The sequence below is a fragment of the Dendrobates tinctorius genome, unplaced genomic scaffold (genome assembly GCF_039654945.1).
Source record: "Dendrobates tinctorius isolate UK_male_01 unplaced genomic scaffold, ASM3965494v1 ptg000016l, whole genome shotgun sequence".
Classification (NCBI taxonomy): Eukaryota; Metazoa; Chordata; class Amphibia; order Anura; family Dendrobatidae; genus Dendrobates; species Dendrobates tinctorius.
The window spans coordinates 41,993,274-42,008,803 of NW_027361684.1; the positions used below are offsets into that span (position 1 = coordinate 41,993,274).

Consider the following 15,530-nt stretch of genomic DNA (forward strand, 5'->3'; position numbering starts at 1 on the left):
TCGTCAAAAATAGTGTTTGACAAGTGTGAGCAGCTTTTTACTATTGAGGCCGCCTATGCAGCAGCAATAGTAAAAGATAAAATGTTAAAAATGATAAAAAAATTAAAAAAAAAATCGGGGTATATTTACCTTCCGGCGTCCCGCGCTGCATTCCCGGCCTCAGCGTTCCCAGCGAGACCTGTGATGACGCTGGTCTCGTGTTACTATAGTGATCTCGCGAGACTACGTCATCACAGGACCTTGCCGCAAGGCATTACTGGGAACGCTGAGGCCGGGAATGCAGCACGGGACGTCGGAAGGTAAATATACCCCGATTTTTTTTTATTCTTTTTTTTTTACAGGGGTATGGTACCCAGGGCCTGGAGGACAGTCTCCTCTCCTCCACACCGTGGGTACCAACCGCACATGAGACGCTTAACTTCCCGCATGGTGGGCATAGCCACATGCGGGAAGTAAACGATTCTCATGCATTCCTATGGGTGCGGAATCACGGCAATTCTTTGCGATTCCGCACAAAAGAATGATCATGCTGCGATTTTTTCCGCGATGCGATTCCACCGCAGAAAAAAGCGCAGCATTAGCACAGCATGTGCGGAATGCCATAGGAATGCATGGGGTGCGTCATGTACAAGATTTTTAAACGTTTTCGCGCCGAAAATCGCGGCAAAAACACTTAAAAATCGCATCGTGGGCACACAGCCTCAAACAGGTCATGTTTTCAGGATTTCCTTGTATTGCACAGGTGATAATTGAATCACCTGCACAATGATTCCAGAACCTTGTGCAATGCTAAGGAAATCCTGAAAACATGACCTGTTTGCGGCCCTTGAGGAATGCAGTTTGAGACCTCTGCTCTATATCCCTAAGTTCAGGCTCTCCTCCTCTGTCCTATACACTTATGGATCCATCTGAACTATTTAATTTATGTTGTCAACAGTATTATCAAGCCCCACAATGATTTTTCAAAGCTTCCCTCAAGCTACATCACACAATGTACTTATCTATATTGTGGGATTTTTCTTCTGACCTTATAAGCTTTAATATTACTTCAAGTGATTTCTGAGCTGAAAATTAGTGCAATTTAGAAAGTGATTTTTTTTTTTAAAGCTTTTTTTTTTTTTTTTTTAAACAATCATGGTGCTTTGATGGCTACCGAAGTTGGCAGTATGAGAGGTTGGGGGTTGGTTCCCCGCTCTTGCCAGCACACATCCAGAACTGGGTAAAGCTTTCCTTGGAACTCTGCCTGAAATGTATAGAGAGGTATCAGTTCGTCAGGGTTGTCTGCGTTATAAAACATAAGCTCCCCTTTCTCATAATTTAGGAAGACCCCAATGCGCTGTGGGCGGGTTTGGATGGGCAGACAGACACTGGGGGATGTGAAGGCTTCATAGTAGCGTCCTTCTTTAAGGCCAATGAGCCATGCTCCTGCCTCTGGTGAACGAATCATCTTGCCTTTTCGGCTCACTGTGCCCTTCACCACGCCGATTCTCCACTTCTGTTTGGTACCAACGATAACTTCCCAGTAATGTTTTCCCGTAGAGAAGCCTCGTGTTGCCAGCACGCAGCTGCTGTTTTCAAAGCCTTCAGGGTTGCTGCCACGACGGCCGGCTGGCGACTTGCACTGTACCACGGTATCTCCCCTGGACAACTGTAAAAGTGGATGGGCCGTGAGAGGGTCCAGTTTCAGAACCTCGGGAGCTAAAGAAATCACAGAAGATAACATTGTAAAATAGAGCGCACAATAAAGAAATAAGAAACATTTCCCCAAATCAAAGTCTATTTCTTCTCACTTGAAGGAAGCCTGTCACCAGGAAAGACTTAGGGCATGAAACGTCTTAAAGCAAATATAAATATGTGCAACGCTTTATGCTGATCTATATCTTGGCACATAGTTATAGCAGCCAGAGCTCTATTTTCCAGATACAGAGTATCAAAACTTAAGACATTTCATGATAAAAAGCTTTGTGCTACCTGCAGCCACCACTAGGTGGATCTTGGAGCATACTGTATCCTACTGAAACACAGTAAGCTCCAGGGCTCCCTCTAGTGGTGACTGCATGCTCAGAATTGAATCCTTTTATTCTGTCTCTACAGGGAAAAAAACAAAAACAAAGCTTCATCGGTTATAAAGAGAAATTATGAAGTTAATCAGAGCTAAAAACTATGTGGTGTTAAAAATAGGGAGACTCACTTGAAGTGTATGTGTATAAAGAGCACATACACTGCAGGTCTCCCATCTGGGCAATATGCAGCGTGTTACAGTAGCAGCATTGTCAGTTTCTGCTGTAGATTTTCACTGCTGTTTTAACCCTTAGGAATGCATATGTTGAAATCTGTGACAAATTTGCATGTAACAGTCCCAGTGCTCCCATTTATTCATGAATATTCAAATATTCAAGACCAATAACCGAAGAACTGGCACGGTAATAAGAAAAGATGCCCCAGAATTATTTACCATGTTTGACTATAAAAAGCACCCCAGGATTGGACTAGAGAAAGTAGTAAGCCATATACCCCACTAATTAATACTTTCCCTATTAATGTAAGGAAGTAGGAACGAGTTTTGTGCTCATTGTCTACATAGTTAAAGGGAATTTCCCCCTATAATGTAAAAGGACCACTTTATCAGACTACTAACCACGGCTTCAATCACGCCTCTTTGTCACATGTTACTGCAGTGTGTGTATGAACAATGTGTAACTTTGGTACCCGGACTGGTCCCATAGTGGCATGACTGACCAACCAGCATGAGCAGAGTGGAGAAGAGGGACGTCTCCTCCTTCTCCCTGCACGTACTGGTCTGATACTCACTAGTGATGAGCGACCGTGTTCGGATAACGTGGTATCTGAGTATTTTGGGTGTGCTCGAATACTATGTTCCATTCCCAAAGGCTGCATGTCTGGCGGCTGTTTTATAGCTGCAACACAGGGATTGCCTGTTTGTTGGGTAATCCCCGCATGTGTTACGGCTGTCAAACAGCCAAAATGTGCAACTGCGGGGACTTGAAAATATCCGAGCACATCCGCTCATCACTATTAGGGCTCATACTCACTTGCGAGAGACTCGCACAGTTCTTATTACGGCGGCGGAACACACTTAAAAAAATATAAATAAACGTGTTCGCCGCCCGGGGTCCACCGTGCGGCAGATGTAATGACCGCTGCTAAATAGGCAGAGCACAAGGACGGAGATGTGCACAGGGAGGAACTGCACCTGGTGCACAAAAGCAAGCTCTGTTAAAAGTCACAGAGCTGCACACAAGAACACAATTACAAAAAACGCTGAGTCTGTTTATCCAGCACAGATAACCAGCGGCACACGTGCGGTAGCCAGAGATTGGAGTAGTTAGAGACGTCACTACCACCAAATGGACTTACCGTGACTGGACGTGTGCACGGCGTCGCAACTGCGGACGCCAAAAACGACTGCAGGCGCAATGCAAGACGCTGGCTGCTGTAACAGGTGGAGCTTGAGCGCGCTGGCGCTAGCACGAATACTGGCGGTATCCCAATCACTCACACGTTCGTATTATCAGAGGGAAGGGGTTTCATAATAAGTCAGTCACCAGTCCAAGCATCCATCACCAAACACACAGCAGCAAGTATCGAAAATACTAGCGCATGGCATAGCGGCCATGCGCACTTTTTATAGTGTACGGGACCTGCTGGAAACCTCCAGAGCCCCGAGCATAACCAATCAAATCAGGAGCAGGACCTGAGCACCTGACTCCTGAACTCCAATGAGAGCTCGTCCCGTGAGCATGCTCAGAAGCAGGGAAAAAGGACTTGGCCTCAGGAGACAAATGTGAGAATCTGGGTTGCTGCAAATGCATAGAATGACCCAGATTCCTAACAGTTCTCGTGCGAGTCTCTCACATGAAAACCTGGCACTGCCGCCGGCACACGGACTGGAGCGTACGGCGGCATAGAAATACATGTAGCCGCAAGCTCTGGTCAGAGTGCCGGCGGCAGTGCCAAGGTTTTCATGCGAGAGAGTATGAGCCCTTAATCACCATTCTGTGACTGTGATACCATCGATGAGTGACGGGGATCCTAGATTAGTCCAGATACACAAGTGGCGGGATTAAACACTCTTTTCATACACACTGCCCTAACATGTAGGTGAAATAAAGGCATGATTGCAAATGTTATTAGGAGCCTGATCAAGTGCTCTTATGACATATAGGGGTAAATCCCCCTGACAGGTTCCCTTTAAAGGCGTTGTCCACTACTTTTATATTATCCTTCGTATAGGTCATCTATATCAGAAAGGTGGGAGTGCAATACTTGGCCCCTGCACCGATCAGCTGTTTCTGTTGCAGGCGGCAGCCGGACAGATGAGTTGCAGAGAGGAACAGCACAGAGTTGGCAGCTGTATAGTGTCTGCAGGCGAGTACTGCACAGTGTCCTCTACTTGCTCTGCTTAAATGAATAGAGGTGGATCTGCAGTGCCCCCCTGTGGCCACTAAGCAGATGACTGTGCAGTTTCGTGATTGATCACGTCCTGCTGCAGCTTGCACAGGGAATAGCTGATCGGTGGGTTTGTCCGATGTAGCACACCCATTGGTCTGATATTGAAGATACAGTGGGGCAAAAAAGTATTTAGTCAGTCAGCAATAGTGCAAGTTCCACCACTTAAAAAGATGCGAGGCGTCTGTAATTTACATCATAGGTAGACCTCAACTATGGGAGACAAACTGAGAAAAAAAAATCCAGAAAATCACATTGTCTGGTTTTTTTTCATTTTATTTGCATATTATGGTGGAAAATAAGTATTTGGTCAGAAACAAGCAATCAAGATTTCTGGCTCTCACAGACCTGTAACTTCTTCTTTAAGAGTCTCCTCTTTCCTCCACTCATTACCTGTAGTAATGGCACCTGTTTAAACTTGTTATCAGTATAAAAAGACACCTGTGCACACCCTCAAACAGTCTGACTCCAAACTCCACTATGGTGAAGACCAAAGAGCTGTCAAAGGACACCAGAAACAAAATTGTAGCCCAGCACCAGGCTGGGAAGACTGAATCTGCAATAGCCAACCAGCTTGGAGTGAAGAAATCAACTGTGGGAGCAATAATTAGAAAATGGAAGACATACAAGACCACTGATAATCTCCCTCGATCTGGTGCTCCACGCAAAATCCCACCCCGTGGGGTCAGAATGATCACAAGAACGGTGAGCAAAAATCCCAGAACCACGCGGGGGGACCTAGTGAATGAACTGCAGAGAGCTGGGACCAATGTAACAAGGCCTACCATAAGTAACACACTACGCCACCATGGACTCAGATCCTGCAGTGCCAGACGTGTCCCACTGCTTAAGCCTGTACATGTCCGGGCCCGTCTGAAGTTTGCTAGAGAGCATTTGGATGATCCAGAGGAGTTTTGGGAGAATGTCCTATGGTCTGATGAAACCAAACTGGAACTGTTTGGTAGAAACACAACTTGTCGTGTTTGGAGGAAAAAGAATACTGAGTTGCATCCATCAAACACCATACCTACTGTAAAGCATGGTGGTGGAAACATCATGCTTTGGGGCTGTTTCTCTGCAAAGGGGCCAGGACGACTGATCTGGGTACATGAAAGAATGAATGGGGCCATGTATCGTGAGATTTTGAGTGCAAACCTCCTTCCATCAGCAAGGGCATTGATGATGAAACGTGGCTGGGTCTTTCAACATGACAATGATCCAAAGCACACCGCCAGGGCAACGAAGGAGTGGCTTCGTAAGAAGCATTTCAAGGTCCTGGAGTGGCCTAGCCAGTGTCCAGATCTCAACCCTATAGAAAACCTTTGGAGGGAGTTGAAAGTCCGTGTTGCCAAGCGAAAAGCCAAAAACATCACTGCTCTAGAGGAGATCTGCATGGAGGAATGGGCCAACATACCAACAACAGTGTGTGGCAACCTTGTGAAGACTTACAGAAAACGTTTGACCTCTGTCATTGCCAACAAAGGATATATCACAAAGTATTGAGATGAAATTTTGTTTCTGACCAAATACTTATTTTCCACCATAATATGCAAATAAAATGAAAAAAAAACAGACAATGTGATTTTCTGGATTTTTTTTTCTCAGTTTGTCTCCCATAGTTGAGGTCTACCTATGATGTAAATTACAGACGCCTCTCATCTTTTTAAGTGGTGGAACTTGCACTATTGCTGACTGACTAAATACTTTTTTGCCCCACTGTATATTCTAAGGATAGGCTATCAATATATAAGTACTAGACAACAACCCCTTTAATAGTTAGTAGTCAGTTTCTTTTAGAGCTGCTCTGCAGCATGTACATTACAGAAACAACTCTCCAGCACACACATAGACACAACTAAAAGAAAAAGGAAGCTTTGGAAATATTACGGATTAAAATATTCTAGGATTCTATGCATGCAGCCCCTATGATGGCCATAGTTGTGGACTATTATTTATTATATATATTATTTAAGTTGTTGCAAAAGTTATCATACCCTTAAAGTAGTTTTCCCATAAAAGACTTACAAAATACAACCATTGATTCTAATGCAATGTGGCGACCCAGGCGCCAAGATCTATCTACATATCCACTCCTGACATAAGTGTGGGATCCCACTGGTCAGATCCCCAGCGATCGGGTATGGTTTTTATAGTAATTGTCCTATAAGTAATATAGCATTCATTTCTTGTATATTATTGAATGCACTTGAAGATCCTCACAGGGCAGAACTCGGCGGTGCAGGCGCTTCCAGACTGTTAGTTTGATGTCATCTTGTCGAAATCCAGGCTTAAAAAAGATAGCGCTGTAAGAGGAGTCGCCACAGCGAGGGAGCGGAGGCTGACAACTGCGAGAAAGAAATGTAACTTTACTTGAAATATTAACCTGGATCATGTGATAATGATATAAATGTGGGTATCACTCACCTGGAGGTCACAGCAGCATAATTCTGTCAACAGGAACAAAAAGGAAAAATGGTTAAAGGCGGCTTAAGACTGCGGATTTCTTTTTTTTTTTTAGGGGGGGGGCAGAGGGGGAGTTGGGAGATTGTAAGTCACAAGCTGGCTGCAGAACAAAGAAAATATTAAAATCACTACAACCAGTGCAGATATGGTGACTTCAAGTCCTTTTTTTTATGTTTCTCTGTTTACTTTCTCAGAATTACGACTGAAAACAAGATAAAGATCGGAGGTGATCACACAACCGTCATTACAGTCTCTTCCATCTGATAAGCAGCGGGATGCTCTGGGGTTTTTCCTTTGTTTTTTTGTTTTTTTAAAAAGAGAAAGCTGTAGATTTGGTCACAAAATGTGTAATATTTTTTGTAATAAATACATTTCTAGTACAATATTAAGCATCTATTTTATTTATAAAAGCCACATCATCAATCGGCAAGTTTTCCGCTATTTCTCCAGTATTGTGTTATTGTAAGTGGTAGTGGAGAGCAGTGTGACTGAGTAATATTACTGCACAGGACGGCCAAGTTTAGACTCGGCATTTTGGTTTGATTCACACATGCAATATAAGGAAGCCTGAAAACTCTGACAAAATGCATGTCAGGACATTTGGTGATGCTGTGAGTGCAGTGGTAATTTTTGCTAAAGGGAATGTGTTGTATTGGAAATTCTGCCTAATCTGCAAGCAGCATGTTATAGAGCCATAGGAGCTGTGCAGATTTATATATACAGTATCAGAGGATCCTCCGGTAGGCCCAGGCGCCGGCAGCCACAACAATACTGCTATATCTCCCAAATAGCCTGTTTCCGGCCTCGATAAATACACTTGTATTGAGGATGCTGGGCTCATCTAGCTGGAATGTGGTCGGGAGTATGAATATTGCATAATTGTGGTCACGCACCCGCTCACGTCACTGGAGAATCGGCGCAGCGTGCAGCGTGCGAGATGTGAGGATTCACAAGTCTGCAGTTACAGAGTCACATAGAGTGACTGCAGACTTGCAGCTTTAAGATCAGACAACCCTTTTAAACATTTGTTTCCTGCTTCTATAGGAAACCTGGCGGTGCTGGACTTTGCCCCATCTTTCTGCCTTGTACGATTACACCCTTAAATTGAACATGGGCATGAAGAGCAATGTCTCACCTGGATAAAGTGCAAATGGCTCTCGTTTCCCAGGTTCTCCAGTTGCCGCTCTTTGTCTCGGACAATGCGCAGAATCTCATTTCTCTGCTGTAACTGAATCTCAATGGAGTTGATGCGCTCTGCAGCTTTTGTGGATACCAGCTTCATGAAATGAGACTCTTCTTCGGCAATGTATCGCTGGAGATCACGGAATTCCTTGCAGATTAAACGCTGAAACACATCGGATTCATTCTGGAAAGCAAGACAGCTCATTACTTTGGTGGCTCTGTTTAGGATCGCCATAAATGTCATATCCTGCCTAAGAGGCCCAGAGGTTGTATCTGCAGAATGGGAATGAGATTTTGTAAAATCTCATTCAGAACGCCGGCACTGTAACCTACTGTAAATGTTTTGCCTTTTAATAAATATAGCAATCCATGACATCCATTAAAAGGGATGTCAATGATACTATTAAATCTATCCTTATAGTAGACAATGCATTGAAGTAAAAAAAAACAAAAAAACATTGGGCTGAATTCAGACATCTATTTTACAGTCCTTCTGTTAGAACCAAACATTTCAAACTTTGACTCTTAAAGGGAATCTGTCACCCCATTTTAGTCCTATCAGCTGCTGGCACAGCCATCAGGGGCTTATCTACAGCACTCTGTAATGCTGTAGATAAGCCCCCGATGTAACCTGAAAAATAAGAAAAAAAGAGTTAGAATATACTCACCCTGGCGTTCGGTCCGATTGGGTGTCACCGTCCCGTCCGGCGCCTCCCATCTTCATACGATGATGACCTCCTCCTTGCTTCTTCCACGGCTCCGGCGCAGGCATACTTTCTCTGCCTTGTTGAGGGCAGAGCAGAGTACTGCAGTGCGCAGGCGCCGGACCTCTCTGACCTTTCCCGGCGCCTGCGCACTGCAGTATTTTACTCTGCCCTCAACAGGGCAGATAAAGTACGCATGCGCAGGAGCCGAGGGAGGAGCAAGGAGGACGGCATCGTATGAAGATGGGAGGTGCCGGACCGGACCACGACACCCACCAAACCCAACTCCGCCCCCAGGTGAATATAATCTATCTCGTTTTCTTATCTTTCAGGTTTCATCGGGGGCTTAGCTACATCATTACAGAATGCTGTAGATAAGCCCCTGATGGTGGTGGCCCCAGCTTAAGGGGCAAAACTGGGGTGACAGATTCCCTTTTAGTCCAGAGCACCTGTTGCCATTTTCTACACCCCAGTTGCTATGTTTTTGTGCATAATTGAGTCACTTGGCCTAGTTTCCACGTGGAAGGTATGGTTTTTGGCCAAAGTTCTTCCATGAAATCCACTTCTAGCCAGACTTCTTCATATGACTGTGTCTCACTGGTTGCTGCCAGGTCTGAGCTGATGGCACTGCTGGACATCTTCCAACTTCTAAAGGGAAGTAAGCATGATGTATCTTTTATCTGCTGCACTAAATTTCCTTATCCGACCACATCGTCTATGGTTCTCAATGTTGATGATTTCTTTGTGTCCTCAATGCTGTGAAATACAGCCAGAAACTTATCCATCATGCATTACCATCAGGACTACATCTGAATGGCTCCAAATTTATTCTACAGCAGGACAATGACCCCAAACATACAGCAAAGTCATGAAGATCTACGTTCAGTGTAAAGAAGAGCAAGGAGTCCTGGAGGTCATGATATTGCCCCCACAGATCCCTGATCTCAGCATCATTGAGTCTGTCTGGTATAATGAAGAGACGGAAGGATTTGAGCAAGTCTACATTCATAGATGTGTGGTTGGTTCACTAAGATGTTTGGGACAACCTCTCTGCCAAGTTACTTACCATGGTGTGCAAGTGCCTAGAATTGATGTTGTTTGGAAGGCAAAGGGCGGTCACAGCAAATTTTGATTTGGATTTAGCTTATGTTCATTCATTTTGCATTTTATTAATTGATAAGAATAAACTATTAATAATTGTATTTTTGAAAGCAATCTTATTTTACACCATTTTTTTCACACGTGCCTTAAACTTTTGTGCAGTATTGTATGTGCATATGAGGCTGTCAATTTCCAATCAGGAGACCAGTGGCTAGTCCTTGCATTGCGGTTTATACTCAGACTGTGAAACAAGGACGTCTCAATTCGTACTTACAGTATTTGCCTACATTTCTTGTGCTGCTGTTTTGGTTGTTCCTTCCGTGTCTCTGATTACTTTTCTGCAGTAACGACGTTCCGTACAGACACATGACCACTGAAGCCATTCACCGACCTTAGCAGAAATGCTGGTGGGGAGCACTGGAGCACCAGCAATGTAGCATCAGGGAACTTAACAGGTGAGCAATGGTTATATTTTCCATATAAAAGTGCATAAACATTTATAATAATACATTAATATACAGGTGCACAAATATGCTGTGGTCAGTACACTAACATATACATACATTGTGACTCAGCACAATAGCATTAATCAATACATGAGTTCCACTATTGCTTTACATGTAAAAAACATGAGTTATTTAAGTAACGGTTTTTAATCAGAAAGTGTAAAGGCCATCCAACCATGACAAGGTGTGCCCTTATACTGGAGGGTCCCTAACGCTAATAACTTTCTCTCCATGTGTCCGAACAGACCTGCTATGAAGTGGAGGTGAGTAATGAGAGAAGTGGGGATCTGGATAGCGCTGACAAAGGTACGGGAAAGTAGGTACCACTGCAGGATTACCATACAGATAAACCTGGAACAGATGCCAGAAAAGAGTCCAGTACACCAGGAGACGTGGAGAGGGCGGTAGGAGGGCAATAACCCAGCATCAGGACCGCTACCTCCTCCTTTGTGCAAGGAGGAGAGCCCTGCAAAATGACCTCCAGCAGGCCACTAACATCCATGTGTCTGCTCAAACTGTCAGAAACAGACTCCCTGAGGGGGTATGATGGCTCGATGTCCACAAGTGGGTGTTGTGTTTACAGCCCATCAGTTTATTGGCATTTGCCAGAGAACGTCAAGATTGGCAGATTCCACATTTGTGCCCTGTGATCTTTACGGATGAGAGCAGGCTCACACTGAGCACGTGACAGAGTCTGGAGACGCCATGGACAACATTCTGCTGCCTGCAACATCCTGCAGCATGTCCGGTTTGGCAGTGGGTCAGTAATGGTCTGGGGAGTCAATTCTTTGGAGGGATGCTTAGGCCTCCATGTGCTAGCCAGAGGTACCCTGACTGCCGTTAGGAACCCGGATGAGATCCTCAGACCCATTCTGAGACCATATGCAGGTGCACTGGGCCCTGGGTTCCTTCTGATGCATGACAATGCTAGGCCTCATGTGGCTGAAGTGTGTCAGCAGCTCCTGCATGATGAGGGCATTGATGCTATGGACTGGCCCACCCGTTCCCCAGACCTGAATCCAATCAACCACATCTGAGACATCATGTCTTATTCCATCCACCAACGCCACATTGCATCATAGACTGTTCAGGAGTTGACAGATGCTTTAATCCAGATCTGGGAGAGGATCCTTCAGGAGAACATCCACTGATTCATCTGGAGCATGCCCTGGCATTGTATTGAAATAATGCAGGCATGTGGAGGCCACACTCATTACTTAAGCATCATTTTGTTGTCTTAAGGCAGGGGTCCCCAACCGCCGGTCCGCGGCCCAGCACCGGGCCGCTGCAGTGACCTTGCCGGTCCGCGGACACAAGGGGAGCCAGGGGCGGTCAGTGGCGTAGCGGGGGCTGGGGCGGCGCGCAGCAGTTCTTAGCGGCGGCCAGGGAGCGATCCAAGCAGCTCCGCTGCCTGCAAGAGGGAATAGCAGGAGCGGAGCTGCAAGGACCCGTCCACTGCGTCCAGCTTCCTGCCCGCCGCCCGCGCTTCCTGTCTCTGACTGACACAGAGAGGAGAGCGCGGCCGCTGCTGTGTCAGAGCGAGGAAGCGCGGGCGGCGGGCAGGCGAGAGGAGAGAGGTGGTGTGTGTATGTATAATGTGTGTGTATGTATGTCTGTGTGTGTGTGTGTGTGTTGGTCTGTGTTTGTGTAGCCTGGCCCTGGAGGAGATGGGGACATGAGGAGAAGGCCATGAGGGGAGTGATGGAGAGATGGCAGTGATGGGGTGAAGGCAATGATGGGGAGAAGGGAGTGATGGGGTGAAGGCAATGATGGAGAGATGGCAGTGATGGGGTGAAGGCAATGATGGGGAGAAGGGAGTGATGGGGTGAAGGCAATGATGGGGAGAGGGGAGTGATGGGGTGAAGGCAATGATGGGGAGAAGGGAGTGATGGGGTGAAGGCAATGATGGGGAGAAGGGAGTGATGGGGTGAAGGCAATGATGGAGAGATGGCAGTGATGGGGTGAAGGCAATGATGGGGAGAAGGGAGTGATGGGGTGAAGGCAATGATGGGGAGAGGGGAGTGATGGGGTGAAGGCAATGATGGGGAGAAGGGAGTGATGGGGTGAAGGCAATGATGGAGAGACGGCAGTGATGGGGTGAAGGCAATGATGGAGAGATGGCAGTGATGGGGTGAAGGCAATGATGGGGAGAAGGGAGTGATGGGGTGAAGGCAATGATGGGGAGAGGGGAGTGATGGGGTGAAGGCAATGATGGGGAGAGTGGAGTGATGGGGTGAAGGCAATGATGGGGTGAAGGCAATGATGGGGAGACAGCAGTGATGGGGTGAAGGCAATGATGGAGAGATGGCAGTGATGGGGTGAAGGCAATGATGGGGAGAAGGGAGTGATGGGGTGAAGGCAATGATGGGGAGAGGGGAGTGATGGGGTGAAGGCAATGATGGGGAGAAGGGAGTGATGGGGTGAAGGCAATGATGGGGAGAGGGGAGTGATGGGGTGAAGGCAATGATGGGGAGAAGGGAGTGATGGGGTGAAGGCAATGATGGGGAGAGGGGAGTGATGGGGTGAAGGCAATGATGGGGAGAAGGGAGTGATGGGGTGAAGGCAATGATGGGGAGAGGGGAGTGATGGGGTGAAGGCAATGATGGGGAGAGGGGAGTGATGGGGTGAAGGCAATGATGGGGAGAAGGGAGTGATGGGGTGAAGGCAATGATGGAGAGACGGCAGTGATGGGGTGAAGGCAGTGATGGAGAGAAGGCAGTGATGGGGTGAAGGCAATGATGGAGAGATGGCAGTGATGGGGTGAAGGCAATGATGGGGAGAAGGGAGTGATGGGGTGAAGGCAATGATGGGGAGAGGGGAGTGATGGGGTGAAGGCAATGATGGGGAGAAGGGAGTGATGGGGTGAAGGCAATGATGGGGAGAGGGGAGTGATGGGGTGAAGGCAATGATGGGGAGAAGGGAGTGATGGGGTGAAGGCAATGATGGGGAGAAGGGGGTGATGGGGTGAAGGCAATGATGGGGAGAGGGGAGTGATGGGGTGAAGGCAATGATGGGGAGAAGGGAGTGATGGGGTGAAGGCAATGATGGGGAGAAGGGGGTGATGGAGCACTTATTCAAAACCTATGGTGAGTTGAGTCACATTATAAATGTTATTTAATTATAAGTATGCACTGCTACACTACAACCGTGTCCATAGCCCCGCCCCCTTATGACAAAAGCCCCGCCCCTGCCACACCTCCATCCCCGCCCTGCCGGGCCATGGAAGAATGGTCTTACTTGAAACCGGTCCCTGGTGCAAAAAAGGCTGGGGACCACTGTCTTAAGGCATTTCTACTGAAGTTTGACCAGACTATAGTTTGATTTTACACTTTAATTTTGAGTATCATTCCAGATCTTGACCTATGGGGGCATGGGGAGCAGTGAATATTCATTTCTCTTTAGCAGTGGGCACATGCTTTAGCCGCTGGTGGTGCGGGAGCGGGTCCAACCTGACTCATGGGCCCCATAGCAGCTGCGCAGTGTGACGCTATTAGCAACATGCCACTAGCTAGGGGCCCCTGGGGCAGTGGGGGCGCTAGGCAGCTGTCGGCCTTGTATGCCAGCAGATGTCCGTGCCTGGGCCCACCGGTCTAGAGATCAAAATCCTGCTTTCAGCTGAGAAGTATAGGAAATTCTCTCTGCACTAAGCACTTAATCAGAAACTGCAAAAAACTGCCTTGTAGTTTGCTGCACTGCCAATGTTATGTAAGGTGTTCCTTAAAAATAGGATAGGTTGCTGATAGCTGGAGAACAGTCATGAATAGACTGGACTGCGCATACTTGGTTTTAGAATCATAGAATGTAAGATTTGGAAGGGACCTTCAGGTTCATCGTGTCCAACCCCCTGCTCAAAGCAGGATTCAGTAAACCATCTCAGACAGATGTCTGTCCAGCCTCTGTTTGAGGACTTCCATTGAAGAGGAACTCACCAACTCTTGTGGCCGCTTGTTCCACTCATTGACCACCCTCACTGTCATTTTTTTTTCTAATATCTAATCTGTATTTTCTCCCTTTCAGTTTCATTCCATTACTTATCGTGTTTCCATGTGCAAATGAGAATAAGGATGATCCCTCTACACCAGTGGTCCCCAACCTTTTTTGCACCAGGGACCGGTTTCAAGCAAGACCATTCTTACATGGCCCGGCAGGGCGGGGATGGAGGTGTGGCAGGGGCGGGGCTTTGGTCATAAGGGGGCGGGGCTATGGACACGGTTGTAGTGTAGCAGTGCATACTTATAATTAAATAACATTTATAATGTGACTCAACTCACCATAGGTTTTGAATAAGTGCTCCATCACCCCCTTCTCCCCATCATTGCCTTCACCCCATCACTCCCTTCTCCCCATCATTGCCTTCACCCCATCACTCCCCTCTCCCCATCATTGCCTTCACCCCATCACTCCCTTCTCCCCATCATTGCCTTCACCCCATCACTCCCCTCTCCCCATCATTGCCTTCACCCCATCACTCCCTTCTCCCCATCATTGCCTTCACCCCATCACTGCCATCTCTCCATCATTGCCTTCACCCCATCACTGCCTTCTCTCCATCACTGCCTTCACCCCATCACTGCCGTCTCTCCATCATTGCCTTCACCCCATCACTCCCTTCTCCCCATCATTGCCTTCACCCCATCACTCCCCTCTCCCCATCATTGCCTTCACCCCATCACTCCCCTCTCCCCATCATTGCCTTCACCCCATCACTCCCTTCTCCCCATCATTGCCTTCACCCCATCACTCCCCTCTCCCCATCATTGCCTTCACCCCATCACTCCCTTCTCCCCATCATTGCCTTCACCCCATCACTCCCCTCTCCCCATCATTGCCTTCACCCCATCACTCCCTTCTCCCCATCATTGCCTTCACCCCATCACTGCCATCTCTCCATCATTGCCTTCACCCCATCACTGCCTTCTCTCCATCATTGCCTTCACCCCATCACTGCTGTCTCCCCATCATTGCCTTCACCCCATCACTCCCTTCTCCCCATCATTGCCTTCACCCCATCACTCCCCTCTCCCCATCATTGCCTTCACCCCATCACTCCCCTCTCCCCATCATTGCCTTCACCCCATCACTCCCTTCTCCCCATCATTGCCTT

The 15,530-nt window shown here is 47.2% G+C and overlaps 1 protein-coding gene across 1 annotated transcript in view; it reads right to left on the reverse strand.

Annotated features, from left to right (window-relative positions):
* Positions 1-277: 277 nt before the first annotated feature.
* TRIM50 (tripartite motif containing 50) overlaps positions 278-15,530 on the reverse strand; it is a 41,092-nt gene continuing 25,839 nt past the window's right edge. Inside the window, exons 3-6 of the mRNA XM_073565745.1 lie at positions 8,069-8,299; positions 6,895-6,917; positions 6,691-6,815; positions 278-1,698 (exon numbers count right to left, since the gene is read on the reverse strand). Of these exons, the coding sequence (XP_073421846.1) occupies positions 1,133-1,698; positions 6,691-6,815; positions 6,895-6,917; positions 8,069-8,299 (945 nt within the window). The 3' untranslated portion in view covers positions 278-1,132. The remainder of the gene's footprint in view (positions 1,699-6,690; positions 6,816-6,894; positions 6,918-8,068; positions 8,300-15,530) is intronic.